Source organism: Poecilia latipinna, unplaced genomic scaffold, assembly GCF_001443285.1.
Source record: "Poecilia latipinna isolate Pla-1442-1.1 unplaced genomic scaffold, P_latipinna-1.0 Scaffold3749, whole genome shotgun sequence".
NCBI classification, from domain to species: Eukaryota; Metazoa; Chordata; class Actinopteri; order Cyprinodontiformes; family Poeciliidae; genus Poecilia; species Poecilia latipinna.
In genome coordinates this window covers 7,188-21,237 of record NW_015116365.1, presented here as the reverse complement: position 1 = coordinate 21,237, position 14,050 = coordinate 7,188, and the positions used below count along the sequence as shown (strand labels likewise).

General features: G+C 51.2%; 3 protein-coding genes across 9 annotated transcripts in view; 2 read left to right on the top strand and 1 right to left on the bottom strand.

Moving 5' to 3' along the window:
* Positions 1–1,804, bottom strand: part of trappc1 (trafficking protein particle complex subunit 1) — a 6,486-nt gene extending 4,682 nt beyond the window's left edge. The window contains exons 1-4 of one of the 3 annotated variants that reach the window (XM_015024645.1): positions 1,714–1,804; positions 1,229–1,327; positions 1,061–1,131; positions 709–982 (exon numbers count right to left, since the gene is read on the bottom strand). In XM_015024645.1, the coding sequence (XP_014880131.1) occupies positions 709–982; positions 1,061–1,131; positions 1,229–1,327 (444 nt within the window). In that variant the 5' untranslated portion in view covers positions 1,714–1,804. Of the gene's footprint in view, positions 1–693; positions 983–1,060; positions 1,132–1,228; positions 1,328–1,713 lie in introns of those variants that run through there. The other 2 variants (XM_015024647.1, XM_015024646.1) reach the window with 2 other exon arrangements.
* A 166-nt stretch (positions 1,805–1,970) lies between these two features.
* Positions 1,971–6,597, top strand: psmb6 (proteasome 20S subunit beta 6). Of its 2 annotated transcripts, none has more exons than XM_015024644.1 (7): positions 1,971–2,109; positions 2,721–2,788; positions 2,858–2,923; positions 3,006–3,071; positions 3,159–3,288; positions 3,403–3,613; positions 6,542–6,597. In XM_015024644.1, the coding sequence occupies exons 1-7, from the start codon at positions 2,011–2,013 to the stop codon at positions 6,580–6,582; spliced, it is 681 nt and encodes a 226-aa protein (XP_014880130.1). In that variant the 5' UTR covers positions 1,971–2,010; the 3' UTR covers positions 6,583–6,597. The 2 variants fall into 2 exon arrangements, with proteins under 2 accessions (XP_014880130.1, XP_014880129.1); XM_015024643.1 differs by lacking the exon at positions 6,542–6,597 and adding an exon at positions 3,621–3,808 and having other exon boundaries at positions 1,972–2,109; positions 3,403–3,547.
* The window catches only part of LOC106941572 (ephrin type-B receptor 4-like), a 14,784-nt gene continuing 5,567 nt past the window's right edge, over positions 4,834–14,050 (top strand). Inside the window, exons 1-15 of one of the 4 annotated variants that reach the window (XM_015024637.1) lie at positions 4,834–5,477; positions 8,259–8,329; positions 8,418–8,560; positions 8,630–8,996; positions 9,068–9,230; positions 10,190–10,345; positions 10,839–11,041; positions 11,145–11,349; positions 11,423–11,713; positions 11,785–11,881; positions 12,192–12,253; positions 12,330–12,443; positions 13,093–13,340; positions 13,415–13,561; positions 13,659–13,727. In XM_015024637.1, the coding sequence (XP_014880123.1) occupies positions 5,378–5,477; positions 8,259–8,329; positions 8,418–8,560; positions 8,630–8,996; positions 9,068–9,230; positions 10,190–10,345; positions 10,839–11,041; positions 11,145–11,349; positions 11,423–11,713; positions 11,785–11,881; positions 12,192–12,253; positions 12,330–12,443; positions 13,093–13,340; positions 13,415–13,561; positions 13,659–13,727 (2,436 nt within the window). In that variant the 5' untranslated portion in view covers positions 4,834–5,377. Of the gene's footprint in view, positions 5,478–8,258; positions 8,330–8,417; positions 8,561–8,629; positions 8,997–9,067; positions 9,231–10,189; positions 10,346–10,838; positions 11,042–11,142; positions 11,350–11,422; positions 11,714–11,784; positions 11,882–12,191; positions 12,254–12,329; positions 12,444–13,092; positions 13,341–13,414; positions 13,562–13,658; positions 13,728–14,050 lie in introns of all 4 variants that reach the window. The other 3 variants (XM_015024636.1, XM_015024635.1, XM_015024634.1) reach the window with 3 other exon arrangements.

Here is a 14,050-nt window from a genome sequence, read left to right as displayed (position 1 = left end):
TAACGGAGCTGCTCTGCTAACGGAGCTGCTCTGCTAACAGAGCTGCTCTGCTAACGGAGCTGCTCTGCTAACGGAGCTACTCTGCTAACGGAGCTACTCTGCTAACTGATCTGTGACTGAGAAGCTGCGCCCCGCGCTGACCAACTGCATCTAAACACCTAAAGTAAAATAATTATGTCAGGTTTTCTTCAGGCTGAAAGAAAAAATTGTCAACATGTGATAGTTATTACTGATTTATACTTATATTGATGAGACGTTCAGGAACGAATCGATTCCTCTGAACGGCTCCCTGCTGTGAACGGACTGGAGCTGCTTTGTTTTTCATAATGCTCTGATCACCTCAACGATTGTTATCTTTATTTAAAGTTATTTAAATAATAGATAAATACAATCAATAGAAATGTGTGGATAAGAGGATTGTTGTTTCTTTGCAACATTTAAACAGATGTTAATTTTAAATGTTTAAAGTCAATTTAGCACTATTTATTTGTATTATATCAATATCAGCCGATACCTCAGATATCGGCCCGGTATTGGCAGTGAATGCATCGGTGCGTCTCTATTTAGAACCCAGAGAGAATAAAACCTGATTCTACTCCAGAACCAGAACCGGGCTCTGTGTGTGTGTAGCCTTGTTTTGCTACAATGTCAGGACCAACTGGTCCTTATGGGGCCCACAACCCGGGTCCAGGCCCTGTTTTTGGGTTCTTAAGTGTCAGGATTCGGCTGCAGAAATAAAACAGCAACGGAGGGAAAGTAGAGGAAAGTCCTGATGGAGACAGGAAGATATATGTACGTGTGTGTGTGTGTGTGTGTGTGTGTGTGTGTGTGTGTGTCACCTACATTGCTGTAGATGTGCTGCAGTGTGTCCCTGGCGTTGCTCACTGACAGATCCGTGTTCATGACGAACTTCAGGCCGCTGGCCGTCTCGTAGTAATGGAGGCGGTACTTACTGGTCTGGAAGGACAGGAAGCCGTCCTTCCTGGAGACGCATTAAGGACCACAGGAGGACAGGAGGACACACTGGTAACCTGGCAACCAGGTAGCTGATGAAGGATACATGTCCTGAGGAGACATCTTGCTGACGAAGGACCTGATGGAGAACAGCATCCCGTACATCAGCTTGAACTCCTGCGGACGGACACACACACACACACACACACACAGGTTAATGACTACTGACTGGTTATTGCTGGTTGTTTATTGGTTTGTTTCTGTGTGACGTCACCTCATCCTTAGAGATCCCCGCCTGCTTTTTCCGGTTCCACTCATTGTAAAACAAGCAGCTCCCATTCCGGTCAAATATGTACAAATTATGAACCGTCATCTGAAGCACAGACCACAAACAGGACAACCAATCAATCAATCAATAATCAATAAGTCATGTTAATAAATAGTGACAATAACTCAAGCTATACCGAATCAAAAATCTGCTTCTCCATATTTACAATATTTATTGCAATAATTTTCTAATGTGTCTTAAAGTTTTAAAAGTTGGAATCTAATGTAAAGTTTTTTTTAAATGGAGTCTGGTTCATCTCGGCGGTCAGATGGAGTTTAAAAGCCAAATAATAATAATTAAAGCCCAGAATCCAGATTAAACGTACAGACACATGCAGTTAGAGAGATCCTGAGACCAAGTATTGTGGAAAAAACTAAAAAGTAAACGTTAAAACAACAATAATCTGATTATTTGCGTCGGGAACTGTTTACCTTCTTTTCCTGTCTCCGTCAGGACCTCACTGCGTAGCTGTTCGCTTACATGCCGGATTTAAATCTTTTTTGCTTAAATAAAGATAAGTTATAGTTAGGGATTTTTTATTTTATTTTAATTTTTTAGTTTATTTAGTTGTGTTTTTAAGCAGACAGTTTATTATGGATAGTGAACTGCTTATGACTGTTTTCACTTCAGAGGTTTCCATTTCAGTGCCTGCGTATAATGAAATAAATCCCGGCGGTATTAACGGACACCTCCTCCTTTACTCAGCGTTGAGCTAAGTGAAAAAAAAGATGGCGGCAGCAGCGTCTATGATGCCGATCTTCGGGCATCAGATTTCCTCTAAAAATGACCTGGTTCTGGACTGGAGCAGGGAGGAAGTCAGCACAGGGGTAGGTGCGGGGCTGGCGGGACCAGAGTGGACTGCATTCGGGTCGGTTCGGTTCTTGTTGGGGCAATTTTAAGTCAGAAATGTGTCAGAATGAGACAGCAGTTATGCTGCAGCTAGCTGTGGCCAACATTTGCTCACGCTGGTTGATTAAAGACTAGAAAGTTAAATAAAGATCAGAAATGATAATTGTTAATAAAGGTATTTAGGGCCAAAAACATTAAAGTTTCGAACCGGTCCGGGAGCAGAACTTCCGCCGAACTGACCCGCTCAGTGGTTCTTTTATTCCTCTTATTGTGTTGGAGGGATGGCTAATGGTCTTGTTTCTATTGTCGGACAAATCGTTTGTAAAGTTAACGTGTCCGACAAAGAGCTCGTAAAATAAAAGTGAGTTTAACAGCAACATAAAAGCATGCCTTCTGTCCGATAATTGGTGCAAGACTTGGCTTTTGTAAAAACCACTTTGGGGGAAACAAAGAGATGCTTCTATTATCATCTCCTTTATGCATCCCTGTTGTTTGAGTTGTCCGATAATTAACTGACCCAGTGAAGGCGACCAGAACCAGCTGAGGTCTGCTGAACAGAACCGTTCTAAGCTTACTCTGTATGTTTCAGACCACCATCATGGCGGTGGAATACGATGGAGGAGTGGTGATTGGAGCCGACTCCCGGACCACCACAGGGTGAGGACACCTGGGAGGTAACCATGGTTACCTGTCCCAGGTAGACTCACCTGTCTCTCTCTCTCTCAGAGCTTACATCGCCAACAGAGTGACGGACAAACTGACCCGAATCCACGACAGGATCTACTGCTGCAGGTGGGTCCTGGTGCCGCTGCAGGAGGACAGCCGGGGTTCTGGTCCCAGTTCGGGTTCTAATCGGTCTTTCTGTGTGCTTCAGGTCTGGATCTGCTGCAGACACTCAGGCCATCGCTGAGGTTGTTTCCTACCAGCTGGGCTTCCACAGGTACCAGACCCGGTTGGTTAGCCCTGTGTGGTTCTGACAGGTGAAGCTCTAATTGTCCCTCTGCCCCTCTGTCCCCGTCCCCCACAGTGTGGAGCTGGACGAGCCCCCCCTGGTGGAGACGGCGGCCAACCTGTTCAGAGCCAGCTGCTACCGGTACCGGGAGGAGCTGATGGCCGGGATCCTGGTGGCTGGCTGGGACCGCAGGAAGGGAGGACAGGTAGGATTACAGGGACACCCGGAGTCCCATAGCCTGGCTCTGTCCTGGTTCTGTCCCAGTCCAACCTGGTTCTGACCTGGTTCTGTCCCAGTCCAACCTGGTTCTGTCCCACAGGTGTACTGCGTTCCCATTGGAGGGATGCTGGTCCGTCAGCCTGTTGCGGTGGGCGGAAGCGGCAGCACCTACGTCTATGGCTTCATGGACTCCAACTACAAACCGGGCCTGAACAAGGACCAGTGTCTGGAGCTGACGGCCTCAGGTAAGGCTGCTGCAGGGCATGCTGGGAGTTGGAGTCCTCAGGATCTGACCGTGTGTGTGTGTGTGTGTTGCAGCTCTGTCTCTGGCCATGGAGAGGGACGGCTCCAGCGGTGGCGTCATCAGACTGGCCTCCATCTCTGAGGACGGCGTGGAGCGGCGGGTCATTCTGGGAGACCAGCTGCCCCGGTTCTCCACTCACTGAGCGCGCTCACTTCCTCTGTTCATGTTACATGTGTTAATAAAGGTTTCAGTCTGTTGCTCAGCTGGGTGGGCTCAGTCTGTTCTGATCAACATTATCAAACTGATATAGTTCCTTTAGTCTCCAGCAGGGGGAGCCAGTCTCATTGAACCTGAGGTCCTTGCAGTGTAGCGGTTCATTCTCAGGCCTTGAACTCTTCCAGCTGCTCTAACCTTCATATTTTTTGGTTTGTTTTTTTTAACTGATACCAGCTGAGTTTCCCCACGAAGGGACGGTCAGAGGAGGGGGCGGAGCTCCCACCTGGCACCTGTGAACACCAGCGGTTCTTCTCTAGCATTGTTCACACCTCTGCCAACAAAAAGAGGACACCTGATCCCGCTCCATTGTCCCCACAGGAGGAGGAGGGTCTTTTGTTCCAGGTGTTGATGAGACTGAAGATGTTGATCTGAAACCTGCTGGGAGGAGATCTTGAAGCAAACAGAACCAGCAGAACCCGTCCAGAACTGATCGGACTCCTGAGAACATCCTGAACATCAGGATCTGTCTTGGTTCATGAACAGATTCTTCATTATTTTCACTGAAATAAAATAAAAACTAAATCATATTAAAATGATTTAACTCTTAGTTAAATCATTTTAACTAAGAGTTAAATCTTGTCTGCAACTTCACTCAGGTGACGGAAGCCCTGCAGGTGTGACGTCACTCACCTGAAGAACAGATTAATATCGTTATTAATGCACATAGCTCATTCTGGGCTGTTTTACTTTAAGTGTCTATAGAATAATATTAGAGAATGTGCTGGTGGTTAATTGAAGCAGATTTCTTCCTGAGGTTTTCCTGTTTTTTTTTATTATTAATTTAATATTTTCAATAATAAATGTTTTCCATTTCATTCATTGTTAATTAGTTTTCTTTTTTTTAAATAATTATTTAAATTATTTTCCTAACGGTCATGCGCAGACTGGCACCTCTACATTCCTTCATGGCGTATCGGTCACCGGTAAGCCCCGCCCCTTTACAGACCACAGGCTGTTCAGCCAATCACAGACTGTCATCGGGCAGGTTGTGGGCGGGGCTTCACGTGAGGGTGGGGTCTGAAAACTTTCAGCTTTGTCTGAAGTTTTTCTGGAAACTGGAAACCACTGGGGAGACTGGGAATACTGGGGGACTTTAGAGCCTTTCGGAGTGGATTTACATCTGGAAAAGTTTCTTTTTGTTCTCCAGCCGACCCACCGACTCCTCTCCGCTGCTCCGGGGGAACCTCTGGGCTCCGGTGTCGGTCTCAGAGTTTGCCGCAGCCCGCTGCGGTTCCCGGGAGGAGAGCGAGACAAAGCGGGGAGCGGGGATGGAGGGAGCCGGAGGAAGAAGCGGGGCCGCGGCTTGGCTGTAGACCCGGACCTTCAGACTCCATCTTGGAAAGTTTCTCTCCAGCATTTAACTCGTCCTGCTCGGAGTATTCCCGCAGCTCTCGGACCGCTTCTCGGGAGCTTTCCCCCGCTGCTCCGCCGCTCCCGGTCGGCCGTCTGAGCTCCAATGAGGCGGGCAAGGCCGGTCCTCCAGGAGCCCAGCTGACCTCCCGGACCCGTCGGACGGACCGAGCCGCTCCGGTCAGGGGACTTCCAGCGGGGAGCCATGGAGAGCGGCCAGCGGGCGGAGGCAGGCCGGGGCCGCGCCTCCCCCCGCGGGCTGCTGGTTCTGCTGGGCTGCTGCTGGTTCTGCTGGGCCGAGGAGGGTGAGTCCGGTTCGGTCCACCATCAGGTATCACCGATCAGTGACGTAGCGGTTCAAATCGAACTTTATCTGGAGGTTAAAAAAGTATTAAACTAAACATCGAAAACATTATTAACACATTTATTATTAATTCACTCCACTATTATTATTGTTATTATTATTATTGTTATTATTATTATTATTATTATTATACTAAGGACTCTATTTAGAGAGTTTTTTTACCTAATAAAAGTAACAAAATTATTATAAGTAATAAATCATTTTCACCCTCCTATAACTGTTATTTTCATGTTTTTACCTGTTGAATCAGAACCAGCAGCTGGTGTGTTTGTGGATCCACCATGTTTACATAATAAATCATAAATAATAATCTAAACTCTGAGGTTTCTGCAGATGGAGTCGGTTTCCTGATCTTTCTTTGGCTGATTATGTTGAATATTTAGGATATTTCTGTTGCAGCTCTGTGATCAGTTTTAATAAACACAAGCAGCTCCAGCTGCTAAAGTGGCTTCAAGTTTCATAAATGCTTTATTATCATTAGTAACAAGTTATTATCGCTATTATCATTAATAACAAGGCGGCTGCAGCTCAGCCTGCTGCATAGCAGTTATTAATGCTGCTGCTGGACTTACACTGTGTTTACCTGCTTATTAAAGCAGGAGCAGACCTCACACACACACACACACACACACACACCTTTACACACACCATGAAGCTGCCGCTCTTTGGCTCCAGAACCCGTCTCTATGGTTCAGGCTGGTTCTGCTCGGTGTGCTGGACCCAATCTGGTTCTGATCCAGAACCAGGACTCTGGAGAAGCTGGGCATGTCTTCAGGAATACAACCCACTTCCTGGTTCTGGTATCAAGGTTCTGGTTTCAGAGCTTGGTGAAGCAGCATGAGGTTCTGACCCGATGCTCCTGGGTTAAGTCAGAACTACTGCTCTCTGATTGGCTGCTGCTCCTCAGGTGTTCTCACAGTGATGCAAGTCCTTCGGTCTGGATCAGTGATGGATGAGCTGACCGAGCAGACACTGATGACCGCCTCATTAATAACCTGGCTCCAGCTGTGTGTGTGTGTGTGTGTGTGTGTCGTACGTTGCTGTAGATGTGCTGCAGCATGTTCCTGGCGTTGCTCACTGACAGGTCTGTTTTCATGACGAACTGATAAGCATCAGTCTACCTGCCTCAGGTGTGTGTCAACCTGTTCCTGTGGTTCATTTAAATAAACAAGTGAGTCACAGTTTAACCTGCAGGCTCATAAACTGTGTGTGTGCGTTTGTTTGTAAAACCTTGTGGGGGCCATTTTCCTGACATATACTACATTGTGGGGACCGGAGCCTGGTCCCCACAAGGGGAAACCCTGTTTATGGGTCAGGGGTCAGAGTTAGGACTAGCTGTTAGCTGTGAGATCAGAACTCTGTAATAAAACATTAAATATGAACGTTTCAGATTAAAACCCTCTGACTGTGTGAACCTGATCTCACCTGGTTCTCCTGTTAATCACCTCCTGCTGTCCAGTTATTAATCAATAATCAGCCTGTATTGATGATGTTGATGTTAGGACATTTTTTAGCTGCAGATCCGTCCTTTGCTACAGAAAATTAGTTGTTCAATAAACGTTGTTATTGACTTTTAGGTGATAAAATGTTGATTTTCTCTTTTAAATAGTGAATTAACATCTTTATTCGTACTTCTTTATGTTTTTCTAATTTTGTTTTAAAAAGCTGAAGCAGTAAGATGAAATATCTCCTGAATTTGATCATTTTTATCCGTCATCAGAATAACCGTTAGCTGCAGCGCTAGCTTAGCTGCAATGTTTGATCTGCTGCTTCTGATTGGTTGTTATTTATGCCATGTCTGTTCGCAGTGCTTGGATGATAAAGAGCAGTGTGTGATTGGCTGGTGGAGTGGTCTGTTTACATTATGAATGAATGAATGAATGAATGAATGAGTGAATGAATGAATGAGTGAATGAATGAACATAGCCATGGCTCAGAGCCGGCTGCTGCCAGATCAGCTGTTGGCAAACCGTTATTCTTTGTTCACTCAGATAAACGCGCTAGCATCATTCTCACTCATCGCTCATTGCTAACCTGAGCCGCAGATGATGTCAGGAAGGGGCGGGGCTTACGATCACTCCAGCCAATCCAGGTTCTGGGCAAAACCCAGACTGCAGGGTTCTGGTTCTTTTTCCAGTTCTGATTCTGGTTCTGGTATCAGAAAAGAGAGACAGGATGTCAGGCTGGAGGAATGAGAGTTAGCTGCCAGAGAGCAAGTCTGAGCACGAGACCACACACACACACACACACACACACACAGCCAGTTTGAGGCAGTAATTGGATCAGGCTGGGCTGATCAGAACCGTGTGTCAGAACCTGGTTCAGATTCTGTGGTCCGGACCTTCTGATCCCGGTTCTGACTGGGCGCTGGGCGGTCACCCAGGGCAGCAGATAGGGGGCGCTCTCAGTAGTTTCTACATGTTCCTCCTGCTGCCATGTTTGTTCCTGTTGCCATGGAGATGCCTGGTCCGGTTGTCCTCAGAGGTACCAGGTTCCAGTTATTTAGAGTCATTCTAGCCCATGATGGTTCTGGTCCGATTGGTCCTCAGGGCCCAGTTGGTCTCCATGACATCCTGAGGGACAGCAGCTGTTGGACCTACAGGACACTGAGGACATTTCTGGTCCACAGGGCCCAGTCAGAGGTCCTGCTGGTTCTGATGGTTCAGACCGGTTGGACCTGAACAGAACCAGAACCTTTCATCCTTCTCCGTTTTGCCCTCAGAGGTTCTGATGAACACCAAGCTGGAGACGTCCGACCTGCGCTGGACCAATCACCCTGCAGACGACCAGCAGGTAAGCCCCGCCCACATCCACACGGCTGCTGGGATTGGCTGCATGGTAACCCCTCCCCTGCTCTCTGATTGGTTCCTCCCTCCCCCAGTGGGAGGAGCTGAGCGGATTGGACGAGGACTCCAACAGCGTCCGGACCTTCCAGATCTGCACGCCGTCCAGCCCGGCCTCCTATTGGCTGCGGACACGTTGGATCCCGCGCCGCGCCGCCACCACGCTCTACGTAGAGATTCGGTGGGTGGAGCCGCTGTCGGGGCCACGTAGACAAGAAGTGATGTAGTGACGGCGTCCCGCCCCCTGCAGGTTCACCATGATGGAGTGTGCGGCGATGAACCAGCGGCACTGCAAGGAGACCTTTAACCTCTACTACTACCAGGCGGACGCCGACGAGGCCACGCCCACTCACCCCGCCTGGATGGAGAACCCCTACACCAAGGCGGCCGCCGTGGCGGCAGACCACCTGCTGCGGCGCGGCGGCGCGGAGCGGCGCTCCAACCTCAAGCTGCTGCGTCTGGAGGGCCTGCAGGGGGCGGGGCTTTACCTGGCCTTCCAGAGCCAGGGCGCCTGCATGGCGCTGCTCGCCGTGCGCGTCTTCTTCAGGAAGTGCCCGCCGCTGCGCCGCGCCTTCGCCGCCTTCCCCGAGACCGTCCCCCACTCACTGGTGGAGCAGGTAACCACGGCGACGACGCCTGGCCCCGCCCTGCCGGTTTTCAGAGTAAAAGCGTGACTGTTGGTCTGCAGGCGCGCGGCGTCTGCGTGGAGAACGCCGTGACGCCGCCCGGCGAGCTGGCCCAGCCTCCCAGCATGCTCTGCGGCGAGGACGGCCAGTGGGTGGGGCCGCCCACCTCCAGCTGCGCCTGCCGCCCCGGGTACGAGGCCGGAGACGGCGACCTGCGCTGCCGAGGTGAGCCCTTCACAATAAGAGCACAGGGGGCGGGGAACCACACCGGTTCTGATCGGGTCTGACAGGTCTGGTGTCCTGACTGTCTGTCACACCTCGTGGTAACGGCACATCGATGTTACGTTTCTTATAAATCCGTCACACCTGTAGAAGATTCGTTTCGCGTTTTATTTCTCTACAGTAAATAAAATAATAAAAATCCAGTTATTTCCCTGCAGCGTCCAGATAGAGGTTCTGGTAGAACGGCTTCGGTCAGCATCTGGCGCTATTCTTCCAGAAGTATTGAAATATTAAAAAGGTAGATGAGCTGTAGGGACTAAATATCCAACCAAATCTGCAGTCAAACAGTGTTTGTAGTAATAGTGACGCTAAACGGGACGAAGGTCTTCTTTACAGTTTGGTGACAACACTGGAAACAGGAAAAGTCATTTATGTTTGATTAACATATCAGCTTAATGAAATAACATTTACTGTAAACTTCTGATAAATAAAACACAAAATGAAACTTCTACAGGTATGATGGATTTATAAGGAATCTGCTGAGTCAGCAGATTGTGACGTAGCTGTGACATCACCATGAGGTTTTCTGGACTGACGGGTTTGACAGACAGACAGAACCCCGGTCCCAGTAGAACCAGAAGTCTGTGACCCGGTCAGACCCGGTTACAGATTGGCAGTGAAATGACGGACCGGACTGGGCCGCGGTTGCGGACTGTGGAGGCTTCCTGTTAATTCAGTTGAGGTCAGAGGTCAGCTGGCCGCCAGCAGGAAGTGCTGCTGCGGTGGGCGGCGGTCTATGTGAAGCCAGAGAGGTGAAAGGTCAAACACAGAGGCTGCTGATGACATCATAGCAGCACTTTCCACATCCTGTCCAGTCCAAGGCCACTTCCTGTCTCTTGTTGTCTCGCCACATTAAGCCCCGCCCCCTCAGTGGCTAATGTAATCCATTACTCTCTCTGCAGCCTGTCCATCAGGACACTTCAAGGTGCAACCAGGAAGTGGAGCCTGCACTTCCTGTCCAGGTAACAGCAACACCAGGATCCCAGGCTCCGCCTACTGCCCCTGTCTCCATGGTTACGATCGGGCCGACTCCGACCCGCCGCACGCAGCCTGCACACGTAAGACGTACACTTCTTCTTCTGTTGTTTTCCCCTCAGCAGCAGCTGAGGCCACATTACCCAGAATGCACCTGGTCAGGGGGAAACAGATCCATGTGAAAATGAACAGAACGGCTGCTGACACACACACACACACAGACAGAGACACACACACACACACACTCAGAGACACACACACACAGACAGACACGCACACAGAGACACACACACACATACACACACAGACATACGCATACACACAGTTGTGTTTTTTTCATGACTTCTGGGGACTTTCCATCCACTTCCATTGGTTTTCTGCAGCCAGTCCCTATAACAGCGTTCCCTCCTCACTGGGACCAGGGAAATGTTCCCATAAGGATAGAAAGACCTGGTACACACACTCTGATGGTTCAGGTTCAGTGTGTGTGTAGCAGCAGCTCCTCACTCAGACCGCCTGCAGTCAGCGCTCAGGGCAAAGCTCAGCTGATGTTCAACTGACCTCTGACCCCTGCAGGCCCGCCGTCGGCCCCCCGCCACCCGGTCAGTCAGCTGAACGACTCCTCGCTCATCCTGGAGTGGGTGGAGCCGCTGGACCGAGGAGGACGGGGAGACCTGAGCTACCGGCTGCTCTGCTCCGCCTGCGGGGAGGCTGGGAGCACTGGGAACGCTGGGAATGCTGGGAGCACTGGGAATGCTGGGAGCGCTGGGAACACGGAGGTAGGACAGCTGGGTCTCCTGGTAGATTCTGGTTCGATCCCAGTCTCCATCTGTACCTGGATGTTGTTCCTAATGGCTCCGCCCCCTGCCGCCTCCTGCTCAGGGATTGGTCGGCTCCTGCTCGCCCTGTGATGACAGCGTCCTGTTCCGCCCCTCCCAGGCGGGCCTGACCCGACCCCGGGTCACCGTCTGGGGGCTCCGCCCACAGACCAGGTACATGTTCACCATCCAGTCGGTGAACGGCGTGTCTGCGGTCAGCCAATCAGAGCCGGCCTCCGTCAGCATCAACGTCACCAGCAGCAGAGACGGTAAAACACTACGTTACCCAGAGTGCAGTGGGGCTTCCTGTGCCGCTCACTGATTGGCTGCCTCTCTCTGTAGCCCCGCCCCCGGTGTCCGGCCTGAGGAGGGCGGCAGCGTCTGAGTCCAGCCTGTCCCTGAGCTGGACGGCTCCGGTTCTGCAGAACCAGCCGCCGGTCCTGGAGTACCAGCTGCGGTTCCGGCCGCTCGCCGACCACCAGGCCCCTTGGGAGTACCGGTCCAGCCCGTCCTGCTCCCTGGTTCTGACCGGCCTGCGGCGGGCCACCCGGTACCAGGTCCAGGTCCGGGCCCAGACCCAGGCGGGTTACGGGTCGTTCAGCGGCGCCAGCAGCTTCAGCACTCTGCCCGACGGTACCGACCCGACCGCCGCTCGCCGCTCCGCTCCGCTGCAGGGTTCTAACAGCTCCGCTCGGTTCCCACAGGTCCGGCCCACTCCCAGCTGGTGCTCACCGCCGTCCTCGTCACCATGGCAACGCTGCTGGTGGTCGCCGTGGCGACGGCCGGATTCATCTGCTACCGGTAAGAGAAAGAGGATCCGCCCTGATTCTGCCATCGCTGAGAACAATGGACGCCATGACCTCTGACCTCTGGGAGAGAGAGAGGGAGACACTAACACACACCAACACAGAGGACAATGGACGCTGTGACCTCAGACTCACTCAGCTCAGGGTGGAACAGGTCGACTATATTAGGACTCTGAGTTTCCTCTCTGAGGAAACCAGCAGCCCAACTTCCTGTCTGACTGACTTAAAGTCCCTGTGACTGTCCCCCTGTCTGTCCCTCTGTCTTTCCCTCTGTCTGTCCCTCTGTCCCCCTGTCTGTCCCTCAGAAAGCGGCATCGGCGGCGCCCGTCCCGGGCCGATAAGGCGGGTCATTACCAGATGGGACAGGGTGAGTCTCTCAGCCAATCAGAGGCCTTGATTTGCTAACATCACGGCTGATTGAACATGTGATGTCGTTGCCGTAGCGATGAAGGTGTACATCGACCCGTTTACCTACGAGGATCCCAACGAGGCGGTCAGAGAGTTCGCCAAGGAGATCGACGCATCCTTCGTAAAGATCGAGGAAGTGATCGGCGCCGGTAAGGAACCTCTGGACCCAGCAGAACCTCTGGACCCAGCAGAACCTCTGAACCCAGCAGAACCTCTGGACCCAGCAGAACCTCTGGACGGTTCTCTGGACTGCAGAGGAACCAGAGCACTTCCTGTAGGAAACAGGAAATTCAGTTGTTTTTTCCACTGAATTGATGGAAAATGAGCCAAATTCAGAGAAACGTTTTGATCTCTGATGACCAACCTGGTCTGAGCTGCTTCTGCCTTCAGGGTTTAAATGATTCCAGATTAATAATCCAGACACAGATTATTCAACCGGCACTGATGCTTTTCAAGCCTCATTGTTCCTGTTGGTATAAATGTAACTGCAGAAATACTTCCTGCCCCGAGCCACCAGGAGGAACCAGACCGGTTCTGTTAGAACGCTCTGAAGGTCAGAGAGGTCAGCCAGGACCGCTGGTGGAGAGACTGGGCCCAGTCTGGGTAACGGGTCCAGTCTGGGTAACGGGTCCAGTCTGTGTTAACGGGTCCAGTTCTGGTTCTGTCAGAACCAGCCTTGACTGGTACCTGAGTTCTGTGTGATGTCATCATAGCGATGAGCAGCACCAGGTTGCTACACGCCTTTCGGTTCTGGTTCCCTCACTGACCCGGTTCTGTCTCTGACCCGGTCCGGTCCAGGTGAGTTCGGGGAGGTGTGCCGCGGCCGGCTGCGTCTCCCCGGCAGGAAGGAGAACTTCGTGGCCATCAAGACGCTGAAGGGCGGCTACACGGAGCAGCAGAGGCGGGACTTCCTGTCGGAGGCGTCCATCATGGGTCAGTTCCAGCACCCCAACATCATCCACCTTGAGGGCGTCATCACCACTTCCTGTCCCGTCATGATCCTCACCGAGTTCATGGAGAACGGAGCGCTGGACAGCTTCCTGCGGGTCAGAACCACTTCCTGTCTGACTGACGTCCTGTCTGCCCCCCTGTCTCACCTGTCCCTGTCTGCCCCCTGCAGGTGAACGACGGTCAGTTCACCCCCATCCAGCTGGTGGGGATGCTGCGCGGCATCGCTGCAGGGATGAAGCATCTGGCCGACATGAGCTTCGTCCACAGAGACCTGGCAGCTCGGAACATCCTGGTGAACGCCAACCTGGTCTGCAAGGTGAGACTCACCTGGATGTCCTCCTGTCTGTCCACCTGTCTGTCTCTCTGCCTGTCCCCCTGTCTCTGACCGTCCTCTGACGGTTTCGTCCCTCCAGGTGTCGGACTTCGGTCTCAGCAGGTTCCTGACGGAGAACTCGTCCGACCCGACCTACACCAGCTCTCTGGTGAGTCTGTTGCTATGGAAACCTCCATCTCACACCTGGATGTTAAAAGCAGAGAAACAAACAGAAGACAGAAATGTTCTCATCTTTTTATTGTTTTTATTATTTCTGGTAGAAAAACATTTAGTCACAATAAATGACATGTTTAGACCTGTTGGGGGCGACATAGAGCTGTAACACTATGACAGCCTCACCTAATAGTTATATATATAACACTGTAGCTCTAATATCATTGATTAGTGCTTTAGCCTTAGCATAGCTAACTTTTTAGCTCTGGTGTTTCCTGATGTCCTCAGAGCTGTCATCTCTTTAGACATGCTCTTATT

What these genes read in the sequence shown, in the direction of transcription:
- psmb6 (XM_015024643.1), top strand. Translation starts at nt 2,011, where the DNA reads ATGGCGGCAGCAGCGTCTATGATGCCGATCTTCGGGCATCAGATTTCC. An exon ending in GACAGGATCTACTGCTGCAG is followed by an intron (nt 2,924 to 3,005) that starts GTGGGTCCTGGT and finishes TGTGTGCTTCAG; the next exon opens with GTCTGGATCTGCTGCAGACA. An exon ending in ACCGCAGGAAGGGAGGACAG is followed by an intron (nt 3,289 to 3,402) that starts GTAGGATTACAG and finishes TCTGTCCCACAG; the next exon opens with GTGTACTGCGTTCCCATTGG.